The sequence below is a fragment of the Oncorhynchus gorbuscha genome, linkage group LG05 (assembly GCF_021184085.1).
Source record: "Oncorhynchus gorbuscha isolate QuinsamMale2020 ecotype Even-year linkage group LG05, OgorEven_v1.0, whole genome shotgun sequence".
Classification (NCBI taxonomy): Eukaryota; Metazoa; Chordata; class Actinopteri; order Salmoniformes; family Salmonidae; genus Oncorhynchus; species Oncorhynchus gorbuscha.
The window spans coordinates 20,249,169-20,265,653 of record NC_060177.1 but is presented as its reverse complement, the minus strand read 5'-3'; the positions used below and the strand labels follow the sequence as shown (position 1 = coordinate 20,265,653).

The window sequence follows — 16,485 nt, the reverse complement described above, 5'->3', positions numbered from 1 at the left end:
CATACAGTAGATGGTATCGAGTACAGTATATACATATGAGATGAGTGTGTAGACAAAGTAAACAAAGTGGCATAGTTAAAGTGGCTAGTGATACATGTGTTACATAAGGATGCAGTCGATGATGTAGAGTACAGTATATACATATGCATATAAGATTAATAATGTAGGGTAAGTAACATTATATAAGGTAGCATTGTTTAAAGTGGCTAGTGATATATTTACATCATTTCCCATCAATTCCCATTATTAAAATGGCTGGAGTTGGGTCAGTGTCAATGACAGTGTGTTGGCAGCAGCCACTCAGTGTTAGTGGTGGCTGTTTACACACACTCGCAGATAAGTTAACTAGGAAATATAATAAATGTATGGTTTTAATAGTCTTATGTGTGATTCATAAATTGTCATGTATTTTCCATCTGAGTGGATGAAATATGCTATTTAACATCTGCTATCAGGATGGATGGCTAATGTATGTGCACCTGTGTTACCTTTGGTGTTTTCATCACTGCATTAAACTGGTCAGGGTAGAGATTAAAAGGTAGTTGAGAGGGAGATTGGTCTGGTGTAGTATGAGGTTTGGTCTGGTGTGGTATGGTATGGTATGGTATGGTAAGGTAAGGTATAAGGTTTGGTCTGGTGTGGTATGAGGTTTGGTCTGGTGTGGTATGAGGTTTGGTCTGGTGTGGTATAAGGTTTGGTCTGGTGTGGTATGAGGTTTGGTCTGGTGTGGTATAAGGTTTGGTTTGGTGTGGTATAATGTTTGGTCTGGTGTGGTATGAGGTTTGGTCTGGTGTGGTATGAGGTTTGGTCTGGTATGGTATGAATTTTGGTCTGGTTTGGTATGAGGTTTGATCTGGTGTGGTATGAGGTTTGGTATGGTATGGTATGAGGTTTGGTCTGGTGTGGTATGAGGTTTGGTTTGGTGTGGTATGAGGTTTGGTCTGGTGTGGTATGAGGTTTGGTCTGTTGTGGTATAAGGTTTGGTTTGGTGTGGTATAATGTTTGGTCTGGTGTGGTATGAGGTTTGGTCTGGTGTGGTATGAGGTTTGGTCTGGTATGGTATGAGGTTTGGTCTGGTTTGGTATGAGGTTTGGTCTGGTGTGGTATGAGGTTTGGTTTGGTGTGGTATGAGGTTTGGTTTGGTGTGGTGTGGTATGAGGTTTGGTCTGGTGTGGTATGAGGTTTGGTCTGATGTGGGATGAGGTTTGGTCTGGTGTGGTATGGTATGGTATTGAGGTTTGGTCTGGTGTGGTATGAGCTTTGGTCTGGTGTGGTATGGTATGGGGTTTGGTTTGGTGTGGTATGAGGTTTGGTCTGGTGTGGTATGAGGTTTGGCCTGGTGTGGTTCCGGCGCCGACTGAGATGGCCGCCTCGCTTCGCGTTCCTAGGAAACTATGCAGTTTTTGGTTTTTTTACGTGTTATTTCTTACATTAGTACCCCAGGTCATCTTAGGTTTCATTACATACAGTCGAGAAGAACTACTGAATATAAGATCAGCGTCAACTCACCATCAGTACGACCAAGAATATGTTTTCCGCGACACGGATCCTGTGTTCTGCCTTACAAACAGGACATCGGAATGGATCGCATGCAGCAACCCAAGGAAACGACTCAGAAAAAGAGGGAAACGCGGCGGTGTTCTGGTCAGACTCCGAAAAAGGGCACATCGCGCACCACTTCCCAGCATTCTTCTTGCCAATGTCCAGTCTCTCGACAACAAGGTTGATGAAATCCGAGCAAGGGTGGCATTCCAGAGGGACATCAGAGACTGCAACGTTCTCTGCTTTACGGAAACATGGCTTACTGGGAAGACGCTATCCAGGGCGGTGCAGCCAACGGGTTTCTCCACGCATCGCGCGGACAGAAACAAACATCTCTCTGGTAAGAAGAGTGGCGGGGGCGTATGCCTCATGACTAACGGGACATGGTGTGATGAAGGAAACATACAGGAACTCAAATCCTTCTGTTCACCTGATTTAGAATTCCTCACAATCAAATGTAGACCGTATTATCTTCCAAGAGAATTCTCTTCAATTATAATCACAGCCGTATATATCCCCCCCCAAGCAGACACATCGATGGCTCTGAACGAACTTTATTTAACTCTTTGCAAACTGGAAACCATTTATCCGGAGGCTGCATTCATTGTAGCTGGGGATTTTAACAAAGCCAATCTGAAAACAAGACTCCCTAAATTTTATCAGCATATCGATTGCGCAACCAGGGGTGGTAAAACCTTGGATCATTGTTACTCTAACTTCCGCGACGCATATAAGGCCCTGCCCCGCCCCCCTTTCGGGAAAGCTGACCACGACTCCATTTTGCTGATCCCTGCCTACAGGCAGAAATTAAAACAAGAGGCTCCCACGCTGAGGTCTGTCCAACGCTGGACAGACCAAGCTGACTCTACACTCCAAGACTGCTTCCATCACGTGGACTGGGACATGTTTCGTATTGCGTCAGATGGAAATATTGACGAATACGCTGATTCGGTGTGCGAGTTCATTAGAACGTGCGTCGAAGATGTCGTTCCCATAGCAACGATAAAAACATTCCCTAACCAGAAACCGTGGATTGATGGCAGCATTCGCGTGAAACTGAAAGCGCGAACCACTGCTTTTAATCAGGGCAAGGTGTCTGGCAACATGACTGAATACAAACAGTGCAGCTATTCCCTCCGCAAGGCTATTAAACAAGCTAAGCGTCAATACAGAGACAAAGTGGAATCTCAATTCAATGGCTCAGACACAAGAGGCATGTGGCAGGGTCTACAGTCAATCACGGACTACAAGATGAAATCCAGCCCAGTCACGGACCAGGATGTCTTGCTCCCAGGCAGACTAAATAACTTTTTTGCCCGCTTTGAGGACAATACAGTGCCACTGACACGGCCTGCAACGGAAACATGCGGTCTCTCCTTCACTGCAGCCGAGGTGAGTAAGACATTTAAACGTGTTAACCCTCGCAAGGCTGCAGGCCCAGACGGCATCCCCAGCCGCGCCCTCAGAGCATGCGCAGACCAGCTGGCCGGTGTGTTTACGGACATATTCAATCAATCCCTATACCAGTCTGCTGTTCCCACATGCTTCAAGAGGGCCACCATTGTTCCTGTTCCCAAGAAAGCTAAGGTAACTGAGCTAAACGACTACCGCCCCGTAGCACTCACTTCCGTCATCATGAAGTGCTTTGAGAGACTAGTCAAGGACCATATCACCTCCACCCTACCTGACACCCTAGACCCACTCCAATTTGCTTACCGCCCAAATAGGTCCACAGACGATGCAATCTCAACCACACTGCACACTGCCCTAACCCACCTGGACAAGAGGAATACCTATGTGAGAATGCTGTTCATCGACTACAGCTCGGCATTCAACACCATAGTACCCTCCAAGCTCGTCATCAAGCTCGAGACCCTGGGTCTCGACCCCGCCCTGTGCAACTGGGTACTGGACTTCCTGACGGGCCGCCCCCAGGTGGTGAGGGTAGGCAACAACATCTCCTCCCCGCTGATCCTCAACACGGGGGCCCCACAAGGGTGCGTTCTGAGCCCTCTCCTGTACTCCCTGTTCACCCACGACTGCGTGGCCACGCACGCCTCCAACTCAATCATCAAGTTTGCGGACGACACAACAGTGGTAGGCTTGATTACCAACAACGACGAGACGGCCTACAGGGAGGAGGTGAGGGCCCTCGGAGTGGAAAATAATCTCACACTCAACGTCAGCAGAGGGAACACCCCCCTATCCACATCGATGGAACAGTAGTGTAGAGGGTAGCTAGTTGTAAGTTCCTCGGCATACACATCACAGACAAACTGAATTGGTCCACTCACACTGACAGCGCCGTGAAGAAGGCGCAGCAGCGCCTATTCAACCTCGGGAGGCTGAAGAAATTCGGCTTGTCACCAAAAGCACTCACAAACTTCTACAGATGCACAATCGAGAGCATCCTGGCGGGCTGTATCACCGCCTGGTACGGCAACTGCTCCGCCCTCAACCGTAAGGCTCTCCAGAGGGTAGTGAGGACTGCACAACGCATCACCGGGGGCAAACTACCTGCCCTCCAGGACACCTACACCACCCGTTGTTACAGGAAGGCCATAAAGATCATCAAGGACATCAACCACCCAAACCACTGCCTGTTCACCCCGCTATCATCCAGAAGGCGAGGTCAGTACAGGTGCATCAAAGCTGGGACCGAGAGACTGAAAAACAGCTTCTATCTCAAGGCCATCAGACTGTTAAACAGCCACCACTAACATTGAGTGGCTGCTGCCAACACACTGTCATTGACACTGACCCAACTCCAGCCATTTTAATAATGGGAATTGATGGGAAATGATGTAAATATATCACTAGCCACTTTAAACAATGCTACCTTATATAATGTTACTTACCCTACATTATTCATCTCATATGCATATGTATATACTGTACTCTACATCATCGACTGCATCCTTATGAAACACATGTATCACTAGCCACTTTAACTATGCCACTTTGTTTACTTTGTCTACACACTCATCTCATATGTATATACTGTACTCGATACCATCTACTGTATGCTGCTCTGTACCATCACTCATTCATATATCCTTATGTACATGTTCCTTATCCCCTTACACTGTGTATAAGACAGTAGTTTTGGAATTGTTAGTTAGATTACTTGTTGGTTATCACTGCATTGTCGGAACTAGAAGCACAAGCATTTCACTACACTCGCATTTAACATCTGCTAACCATGTGTATGTGACAAATAAAATTTGATTTGATTTGATTTTATTTTTGATTTGATTTAGTGTGGTATGAGGTTTGGTCTGGTGTGGTATGAGGTTTGGTCTGGTGTGGTATGAGGTTTGGTTTGGTGTGGTATGAGTTGATAATGTCTGGCAAGTGGGCAGTGGAGTGGATGACATATGTGTATGGTCACTGGTCAACATAGTGGTCACTGGTCAACATACTGCCATGTAGGGGCTTTCCATATTTAATGGCTCCTGGTGTGGAGAATGGCTGTTTTTCTGACTGGTGAGTTAGCAGAAGGAGGAGGAGGTGGAGAGAGGAGGAGGAGGTGGAGAGAGGAGGATGAGTAGGAGAAGGAGGAGGTGGAGAGAGGAGGATGAGTAGGAGAAGGAGGAGGTGGAGAGAGTAGGAGGAGGTGGAGAGAGGAGGATGAGTAGGAGAAGGAGGAGGAGGAGGTAGAGGAGGAGGAGGAGTTGGAGAGAGGAGGATAAGGAGGATAAGGAGGAGGAGGAGGTGTGAAGGCAGGGGAGTTCAGTCAGGTAATTGAGAATTTATTTTATTTTCATTGAGATTCAGATGGACATTCGGCAGAAAGTTTTCCTACCTGCTCTGTTTATTTCTAAGATCTCTTCTGGTGGTTCTTGTGGGGCCAGGGGCCATGTGTCGTCTTGCGTGCTGTGGTGAGGTGAGGTTACCTCCGACTTACAGTAATTGGGGGAGCCCAGAAGTGGGGCGCGGGGGATATGCTTGTTCTTTTTCTTTGGTAACTTCTGCTTGGCCATCGCCAGGGAGTAATACATCCCAAAGTTATTGACAATAACAGGCACTGGCATGGCGATAGTCAGCACACCAGCCAGAGCACACAGCGCTCCCACCAGCATGCCAGACCATGTCTGAGGGTACATGTCTCCATAGCCAAGGGTTGTCATGGTCACCACCGCCCACCAGAATCCAATAGGAATGTTCTTAAAGTGAGTGTGCTCGCTGGCTCGGGGGTCATTGGGCTTGGCACCAATCCTTTCAGCATAGTAGATCATAGTGGCGAAGATGAGCACACCCAGGGCGAGGAAGATGATGAGGAGCAGGAACTCATTGGTGCTGGCTCGGAGTGTATGACCCAGGACACGCAGTCCCACAAAGTGCCTAGTCAGCTTAAAGATTCGGAGGATCCGGACAAAGCGTACCACACGTAGGAAACCCAGTACATCCTTAGCCGCCTTGGAAGAGAGCCCACTCAGCCCCACCTCCAGGTAGAAGGGCATGATGGCAATAAAGTCGATGATGTTGAGGGTGTTACGGAAAAACTCCAGCTTGCTCGGACAGAACGTCACTCGCATTATGAACTCAAATGTAAACCACAGCACACAGACCCCTTCAATATAGGTGAGGAAGACCACGGTCTCAGTCTCCTGGTAGACCCGCGTGCTGTTGTCCAGCGGGTCAATTTCCGTCCGGTTGATGATGGGGTTGAAGGCCTCGTGTGTCTCCAGGCAGAAGGTGGTGATGGAAACCAGGATGAAGAACAGGGAGGCGAAGGCTATCCACTGCAGGGGAGAGATGAGTGGGAGGGAGAGAAGGAGGGAGAGGGAAAGAGAGAGGGAGAGATTATAAGCGAGGGAGCTTAGAATACAAACGTGAAGGAACAGAGCACTAGAACACCCCCACAGCTCTCTTCAGTTCTACAACACAAATCTAGGTCAGTACTCTTAACTGAGTGTCACTTGAAAGGGCGTGCACCTAAACTGTGGTGCTCCGGTAAGAGAGTTCCTAATACTGTTGGAGCCTACACGGAGGAGGGCAGGGACAGAGGGGGGCGTTATGTACTGTACAGGGGAAAGCTTGTTTCTGGGTCAGCTTTTGCGCCAGCACTTAAGGTATTTTTTCCGGGAGGGCACTGTGTTCACCATGGCATCTGGCCAAAACGATAACATGTGAACGATGCCACCTCATCAATTTTGAATGGTGCTTTAATGCATAGTCCCTAATGTATAGGCAGATATACACTGCTGCCCATAGATTAGGGCTGACAGCAGTACTGCTGCTGCCAGAAGAGGCTGATGGGGTTGCATAACTCCACTTAACACCACTGGAATAGTAAAGCGATGCTCCAGAATTTTTGTATAATTTCAGCCAGTAGTTTTGAAACTGGTGCTCATGAGCCAAAACAGGTCCCAGTTTTTTGTGTACTACATCATCCAATTGTGTACTACATCATCCAATTCGTGTGATATGTCATGAATCCAATTCATACACTATGTTAAGAAATGGTTTTGCTTAAAATATCTTTAAACAGGTCCAGGTCTGAGAGGAGGCAGGCACTGCCAGGCACATACACTACAACCACACTACAGTAGTGATAGAGCCAGGGTCCTACCTGGACATGAAGGGCTTAGTGATTACATTATAGAAGAACAAATGACAATTAGGTTATTTTTCTAAGATGGGTGCATCACAGTTATTTTTGTGCATGGTCCACAACTTCCAACATCCTTGACCTTCAACAAACTGAGCCAAAGCAATGTCAATATAAAATGTAAATCAAAATTGATCTTTTCAACTCCAAACAAGAATTTACGGTATAGTACACGCACACCTTACAACCCTGATACTTACAATAACAACAACAACCTCTCAGGAGAAAGGATTCATTGACAAAAGAAGCAAACTAGGGTGTTGAGAAATGAAGTGGTCTAGTTAACCTCCATTGACCGTTGAGAGGCTTGTATAATGGAAAAAGGCACAAAAACCCTATCCCAGTTAACACTTTACACGGAACCCTATGCAGTGCCTTTTTCCAGTAGGTTTCACTCAGGGTAGTGAATGTACCTTGTGTCCTACTGATACAATCAGATACAGAATCAGAGACAGAAAAGACCATTCAGACAGTCTAACTGACTCATTAAATTGAGAGTAATTCATTACATTTAAAGAAACTGTGCTAGAGCGATTCACTCTGATACGGGCTATTGTTGTTGAAGGTTTTGCAAGCTGCAGGCTCTACTGCAATGTGTACTAATGAAACAGATAAAGGGGTATATTAGATATGCCACCTCCACCCGCCTGAGGCAGCAGAGGCCTGGAGATGACAGAGAGAGTGACGTCTGAAAGACAAAAACCCCACTGCGATTTCTTTCTTAAAAACACACACTCTCACTCTTATTCTCTGACACACATGCAACACACACTAGACATTGACAACAACAACCACAGCAGCAACAACAATAACAAGATAGAACATAATAACAATAACAACAACAACAAGGAGTTGCAATCTACTGAAGAGATAGCCTGCAAAGTTCTGTCATACTTTCCTGGTCTATGCCCAAACAGTTCGAGCTTCTAATTTTAATAATAAGTCTATCACTGTTGCCACCTGTTATAGACCCCCCTCAGCCCCCAGCTGTGCCTTGGACACCATGTGTGAATTGATTGCCCCCCATCTATCTTCCAGACTCATATTAAGCATCTCAAATCCAAAATTAAATCTAGAATTGGCTTCGTATTTTGCAACAAAGTGTCACGAGTTCCGCCGAAGTAAGTTGGTCCCTCTCCTTGTTCGGGCGGTGTTCGGGCGGTGTTCGGCGGTCGACTTCACCGACCTTCTAGCCATCACTGATCCATTTTTCATTTTCCATTGGTTTTGTCTTGTCTTCCATCACACCTGGTTTCAATCCCATCAATTACATGTTGTGTATTTAACCCTCTGTTTCCCCTCATGTCTTTGTCGGAGATTGTTTGTTGTATGTTTTGTGCAAGTCATGTTCTGGTGTGTGTCGGGTTTTGTACCCGTTTATATTATTTTTGCATGTATTGTTTTTTTTTTAGCATTTATTAAACTGCTCCGTTTATACCAAGTTCACTCTCCTGTGCCTGACTACCCTTCCACCAGCAAGCACCCATTACAGAATCACCAACCCATTTATGGAGTCAGCAGAACAAGGTCACCGGCAATAGAGGTGGAGGAGCGCATCCCAGGAGCAGGCAGCAATACTGCACCATCTTGGTATCGCCATGGACCGCGTTGTCCAGAAAACGGACCGCTGGGAGAGACAGGGAGTTCCTCCAGCGCCTCCACCAGCACAACCGGGGTCTCCCCTGAGCGCCCCTTTTCCACCTGGGTCCAGTGGGATTCATCTATCCCTGCCCCAGGAGTACGGCGGAGAGGCTGCGGGCTGACGGGGATTCCTACTTCAACTGGAGCTATACCTGGCCATCGTCCACCCGGCTCCATCTGACCGTGAGAGGGTGCCTCACCGGGAAAGCCCTGAAGTGGGCCAACGGCGTGTGGAGAGAGGGAGATGCGGCGTTGGACCAGTTTGAGGAGTTCACCCGCCGTTTCCCGGGCAGTCTTCCGGGCAGTGAACGCCTCTACCATCTGAGCAAGGAGACGAGGAGCGCCCAGGAGTTTGCACTGGAGTTTAGGACCCTGGCTGCCGGTGCGGGATGGAACAACAGGGCCCTGTCTGCCCGAGGACATCCGTCGGGAGCTGGCCTGCAGAGACACCACCCTCACGTTTGAGGTCACACTTCCGGTCAGTGCCGGGTTGGTTCCTCTAAAAATTGAGGCAGCAGGCAGGGCTATCTGGCGTCACCCCAGGTGAGCCGGCACCATTCTCACCCAGAGCCCTCTGTTGCACAACTGGGGATTTGTACCTGTATATATTATTTTTGTATATATTGGTTTTCTGAGTTTTTTTAGCATTTATTAAACTGCTCCGTTTATACCAAGTTCACTCTCCTGCGATTGACTTCCCTGCCACCAGCACGCACCCATTACACAAAGCATCCTTCAGTCACGCTGCCAAACATACCCTCATAAAACTGACTATCCTACCAATCCTCGACTTTGGCGATGTCATTTACAAAATAGCGTCCAACACTCTACTCAGCAAACTGGATGCAGTGCCATCTGTTTTGTCATCAAAGCCCCATATACCATCCACCACTGCGACCTGTATGCTCTCATCGGCTGGCCCTCGCTACATATTCGTCGCCGGACCCACTGGCTCCAGGTCATCTATAAGTCTTTGCTAGGTAAAGCTCCGCCTTATCTCAGCTCACTGGTCACCATAACTGTCATGTTTGTCATTTATTATCATGTCTTGTCCCTGTGCTCCCCATTCTATTCGTTTCCCTCTGCTGGTCTTATTTGGTTCTTTCCCTCTTTCTGTCCCTCTCTCTCCCCCTCCCTCTCTCACTCTCTCGCTCTCTCTTCTCTCTGTCGTTCCGTTCCTGCTCCCAGCTGTTCCTATTCCCCTAATCATCATTTAGTCTTCCCACACCTGTTCCCGATCCTTTCCCCTGATTAGAGTCCCTATTTATTCCTTTGTGTTCCGTTCCTGTCCCGTCGGTTCCTTGTTTAGTATTCACCATGCTGTGATTGTGTTTCGCCCTGTCCTGTCGTGTTTTTTGCCTTCATCAGATGCTGCGTGTGAGCAGGTGTCTCTGTCTACTACGGCCTGCGCCTACCCGAAGCGACCTGCAGTCTGTGGCCGCTTCTCTTGTTATTCCCCTCTACAGACTAGAGGATTTCTGTTATTCCCTGTTTGGACTTGAATAAACTCTGTTTCTGTTAAGTCGCTTTTGGGTCCTCTATCACCTGCATGACAGAAGGAACCGACCAAGGAATGGACCCAGCGACTTCAGACGCTCGTTACACTGCCGTCGAGATCCAAGGAGCCATGCTCGGCAGACACGAGCAGGAATTGTCTGCTGCTCGCCATGCCGTGGAGAACCTGGCCGCTCAGGTTTCCGACCTCTCTGGACAGTTCCAGAGTCTACGTCTCGTGCCACCTGTTACTTCCTGGCCTGCCGAGCCTCCAGAACCTAGGGTTAATAACCCACCTTGCTACTCCGGGCAGCCCACTGAGTGCCGCTCCTTTCTCACGCAGTGTGAGATTGTGTTCTCTCTCCAACCCAACACATACTCTAGAGAGAGAGCTCGGGTTGCTTACGTCATTTCACTCCTTACTGGCCGGGCTCGAGAATGGGGCACAGCTATCTGGGAGGCAAGGGCTGATTGCTCTAACAAGTTCCAGAACTTTAAAGAGGAGATGATTCGGGTTTTTGACCGTTCAGTTTTTGGTAGGGAGGCTTCTAGGGCCCTGGCTTCCTTATGCCAAGGTGAACGGTCCATAACGGATTATTCTATTGAGTTTCGCACTCTTGCTGCCTCTAGTGAGTGGAACGAGCCGGCGCTGCTCGCTCGTTTTCTGGAGGGACTCCACGCAGTGGTTAAGGATGAGATTCTCTCCCGGGAGGTTCCATCAGATGTGGACTCTTTGATTGCTCTCGCCATCCGCATAGAACGACGGGTAGATCTTCGTCACCGGGCTCGTGGAAGAGAGCTCGCATCAACGGTGTTTCCCTGCTCCGCATCGCAACCATCTCCCTCCTCTGGCTTTGAGACTGAGCCCATGCAGCTGGGAGGGATTCGCATCTCGACTAAGGAGAGGGAACGGAGGATCACCAACCGCCTGTGCCTCTATTGCGGAGTTGCTGGACATTTTGTTAATTCATGTCCAGTAAGAGGCCAGAGCCCATCAGTAAGCGGAGGGCTACTGGTGAGCGCTACTACTCAGGTCCCTTCATCTAGATCTTGTACTACTATGTCGGTCCATCTACGCTGGACCGGTTCGGGTGCTACATGCAGTGCCTTGATTGACTCTGGGGCTGAGGGTTGTTTCATGGACGAAGCATGGGTTCGGAAACATAACATTCCTTTCAGACCGTTAGACAAGCCTACGCCCATGTTTGCCTTAGATGGTAGTCATCTTCCCAGTATCAAATTTGAGACACTACCTTTAACTCTCACAGTATCTGGTAACCACAGTGAGACTATTTCTTTTTTGATTTTCCGTTCACCGTTTACACCTGTTGTTTTGGGTCATCCCTGGCTAGTATGTCATAATCCTTCTATTAATTGGTCTAGTAATTCTATCCTATCCTGGAACGTTTCTTGTCATGTGAAGTGTTTAATGTCTGCCATCCCTCCCGTTTCTTCTGTCCCTACTTCTCAGGAGGAACCTGGCGATTTGACAGGAGTGCCGGAGGAATATCATGATCTGCGCACGGTCTTCAGTCGGTCCCGAGCCAACTCCCTTCCTCCTCACCGGTCGTATGATTGTAGTATTGATCTCCTTCCGGGGACCACTCCTCCTCGAGGTAGACTATACTCTCTGTCGGCTCCCGAACGTAAGGCTCTCGAGGATTATTTGTCTGTGTCTCTTGACGCCGGTACCATAGTGCCTTCTTCTTCTCCGGCCGGGGCGGGGTTCTTTTTGTTAAGAAGAAGGACGGTACTCTGCGCCCCTGCGTGGATTATCGAGGGCTGAATGACATAACGGTTAAGAATCGTTATCCGCTTCCCCTTATGTCATCAGCCTTCGAGATTCTGCAGGGAGCCAGGTGCTTTACTAAGTTGGACCTTCGTAACGCTTACCATCTCGTGCGCATCAGAGAGGGGGACGAGTGGAAAACGCCGTTTAACACTCCGTTAGGGCATTTTGAGTACCGGGTTCTGCCGTTCGGTCTCGCCAATGCGCCAGCTGTTTTTCAGGCATTAGTTAATGATGTTCTGAGAGACATGCTGAACATCTTTGTTTTTGTCTATCTTGACGATATCCTGATTTTTTCTCCGTCACTCGAGATTCATGTTCAGCACGTTCGACGTGTTCTACAGCGCCTTTTAGAGAATTGTCTCTACGTAAAGGCTGAGAAGTGCTCTTTTCATGTCTCCTCCGTTACTTTTCTCGGTTCCGTTATTTCCGCTGAAGGCATTCAGATGGATTCCGCTAAGGTCCAAGCTGTCAGTGATTGGCCCGTTCCAAGGTCACGTGTCGAGTTGCAGCGCTTTTTAGGTTTCGCTAATTTCTATCGGCGTTTCATTCGTAATTTCGGTCAAGTTGCTGCCCCTCTCACAGCTCTTACTTCTGTCAAGACGTGTTTTAAGTGGTCCGGTTCCGCCCAGGGAGCTTTTGATCTTCTTAAAGAACGTTTTACGTCCGCTCCTATCCTCGTTACTCCTGACGTCACTAGACAATTCATTGTCGAGGTTGACGCTTCAGAGGTAGGCGTGGGAGCCATTCTATCCCAGCGCTTCCAGTCTGACGATAAGGTTCATCCTTGCGCTTATTTTTCTCATCGCCTGTCGCCATCTGAGCGCAACTATGATGTGGGTAACCGTGAACTGCTCGCCATCCGCTTAGCCCTAGGCGAATGGCGACAGTGGTTGGAGGGGGCGACCGTTCCTTTTGTCGTTTGGACAGACCATAAGAACCTTGAGTACATCCGTTCTGCCAAACGACTTAATGCCCGTCAAGCTCGTTGGGCGTTGTTTTTCGCTCGTTTCGAGTTTGTGATTTCTTACCGTCCGGGTAGCAAGAACACCAAGCCTGATGCCTTATCCCGTCTGTTTAGTTCTTCTGTGGCTTCTACTGATCCCGAGGGGATTCTTCCTTATGGGCGTGTTGTCGGGTTAACAGTCTGGGGAATTGAAAGACAGGTTAAGCAAGCACTCACGCACACTGCGTCGCCGCGCGCTTGTCCTAGTAACCTCCTTTTCGTTCCTGTTTCCACTCGTCTGGCTGTTCTTCAGTGGGCTCACTCTGCCAAGTTAGCTGGTCATCCCGGTGTTCGAGGCACTCTTGCGTCTATTCGCCAGCGCTTTTGGTGGCCGACTCAGGAGCGTGACACGCGCCGTTTCGTGGCTGCTTGTTCGGACTGCGCGCAGACTAAGTCGGGTAACTCTCCTCCTGCCGGTCGTCTCAGACCGCTCCCCATTCCTTCTCGACCATGGTCTCACATCGCCTTAGACTTCATTACCGGTCTGCCTTTGTCTGCGGGGAAGACTGTGATTCTTACGGTTGTCGATAGGTTCTCTAAGGCGGCACATTTCATTCCCCTCGCTAAACTTCCTTCCGCTAAGGAGACGGCACAAATCATTATTGAGAATGTATTCAGAATTCATGGCCTTCCGTTAGACGCCGTTTCAGACAGAGGCCCGCAATTCACGTCACAGTTTTGGAGGGAGTTCTGTCGTTTGATTGGTGCGTCCGTCAGTCTCTCTTCCGGGTTTCATCCCCAGTCTAACGGTCAAGCAGAGAGGGCCAATCAGACGATTGGTCGCATACTACGCAGCCTTTCTTTCAGAAACCCTGCGTCTTGGGCAGAACAGCTCCCCTGGGCAGAATACGCTCACAATTCGCTTCCTTCGTCTGCTACCGGGTTATCTCCGTTTCAGAGTAGTCTGGGTTACCAGCCTCCTCTGTTCTCATCCCAGCTTGCCGAGTCCAGCGTTCCCTCCGCTCAAGCGTTTGTCCAACGTTGTGAGCGCACCTGGAGGAGGGTGAGGTCTGCACTTTGCCGTTACAGGGCACAGACGGTGAGAGCCGCCAATAAACGCAGGATTAAGAGTCCAAGGTATTGTTGCGGCCAGAGAGTGTGGCTTTCCACTCGCAACCTTCCTCTTACGACAGCTTCTCGTAAGTTGACTCCGCGGTTCATTGGTCCGTTCCGTGTCTCCCAGGTCGTCAATCCTGTCGCTGTGCGACTGCTTCTTCCGCGACATCTTCGTCGCGTCCATCCTGTCTTCCATGTCTCCTGTGTTAAGCCCTTTCTTCGCACCCCGTTCGTCTTCCCCCTCCCCCCCTCCCGTCCTTGTCGAGAGCGCACCTATTTACAAGGTACATAAGATCATGGACATGCGTTCTCGGGGACGGGGTCACCAATACTTAGTGGATTGGGAGGGTTACGGTCCTGAGGAGAGGAGTTGGGTTCCGTCTCGGGACGTGCTGGACCGTTCACTCATCGATGATTTCCTCCGTTGCCGCCAGGATTCCTCCTCGAGTGCGCCAGGAGGCGCTCGGTGAGTGGGGGGGTACTGTCATGTTTGTCATTTATTATCATGTCTTGTCCCTGTGCTCCCCATTCTATTCGTTTCCCTCTGCTGGTCTTATTTGGTTCTTTCCCTCTTTCTGTCCCTCTCTCTCCCCCTCCCTCTCTCACTCTCTCGCTCTCTCTTCTCTCTGTCGTTCCGTTCCTGCTCCCAGCTGTTCCTATTCCCCTAATCATCATTTAGTCTTCCCACACCTGTTCCCGATCCTTTCCCCTGATTAGAGTCCCTATTTATTCCTTTGTGTTCCGTTCCTGTCCCGTCGGTTCCTTGTTTAGTATTCACCATGCTGTGATTGTGTTTCGCCCTGTCCTGTCGTGTTTTTTGCCTTCATCAGATGCTGCGTGTGAGCAGGTGTCTCTGTCTACTACGGCCTGCGCCTACCCGAAGCGACCTGCAGTCTGTGGCCGCTTCTCTTGTTATTCCCCTCTACAGACTAGAGGATTTCTGTTATTCCCTGTTTGGACTTGAATAAACTCTGTTTCTGTTAAGTCGCTTTTGGGTCCTCTATCACCTGCATGACAATAACAACACCCATCCGTTGCACACGCTCCAGCAGGTATATCTCACTGGTCATCCCCAAAGCCGACACCCACTTTGGCCGCCTTTCCTTCCAGTTCTCTGCTGCCAATGACTGGAACGAATTGCAAAAAAGTTGGAGACTTATATCTCCCTCAATAACTTTAAGCATCAGCTATCTGAGCAGCTTACTGATCGCTGCAGCTGTACATAGCCCATCTGTAAATAGCACACCCATCATCCCCATATTGTTTTTATTTACTTTTTGCTCTTTTGCACACCAGTACTTCGACTTGCACATCTTTATCTGCACATCTATCACTTCAGTGTTTATTTGCTTAATTGTAATTACTTCGGTACTATGGCCTATTTATTGCCTTACCTCCTTACTCCATTTGCACACACTGTGTATAGATTTCTCTATTGTGTTATTGACTGTACTTGTGTTTTTGACTCTATTGTGTTATTGACTGTTTATCCTATGTGTTGTTTTTTGTCACACTGCTGTGCTTTATCTTGGCCAGGTCGCAGTTGTAAATGAGAACTTGTTCTCAACTGGCCTACATGGTTAAATAAAGGTGAAATATTTTTTTTAAATAAAGAAATAACAATAACCATAACAATCACTGCAGCAACAACAACCACAGTAACACTTCAACCCACAAGTGTAAATGAAATTCAATTACTTTGTTTTCACTCTGACTGTTTCCATCTGTCCTGTCCTCCACATAAAAATAACCTTCTGGTTGGGTGTCTGAAATGAAGACAGGTTGTGGTAAGGCCAGAAGGAAGAGAAGCGACTGTTACTGTCCTTGTCACCACAACATTTTCTCTCACAAGCCCAGCAAAGGTGACAGACTTGCTTCCATTCTTTCACTGGTGTGAAAACAAATTAGCAGCATCCCTGCATGGGCTCAATTACGGAGACCTGTCATTGGACTGAGAATCCATTCTAACTGCTGTCAACTTTCTGTGCCGAATATCCAACATCTAAGTCTATGTGACATTGCTCTCAGAACATCCAACATTTTCTCCAACACAGTCAACTATCCGTATCAATACAACAACATCGTTATTAATAATGTATGATATGCAGCTGTTAGAGTAAAACCTGGAACATTGGAAAAGTATCACATTGTTCACTAATGAAGGACCTTGAGCCGTTAACACAAATTCCATGAGACTAATTGAACTCTCCAGCGAAAGGAAATGAAACAGCTATCTTGGAAAAATGTCCACTAACCTTTTCTTTATCTTTATTCCATGAATGTCTACAGACTGTTGGTACTGAAGAGAGAAACAGTACTGTAATATACAGTAGATACGGGAAA

At 48.2% G+C, this 16,485-nt stretch overlaps 1 protein-coding gene across 4 annotated transcripts in view; it reads right to left on the bottom strand.

Annotated features, from left to right (window-relative positions):
- Positions 1-16,485, bottom strand: part of LOC124035646 (potassium voltage-gated channel subfamily C member 1-like) — a 51,219-nt gene that overhangs the window by 23,928 nt on the left and 10,806 nt on the right. For all 4 annotated transcript variants that reach the window (XM_046349205.1, XM_046349204.1, XM_046349206.1 and 1 more), the window contains exon 2: positions 5,348-6,287. In XM_046349205.1, coding sequence (XP_046205161.1) covers positions 5,348-6,287 — 940 coding nt within the window. The remainder of the gene's footprint in view (positions 1-5,347; positions 6,288-16,485) is intronic.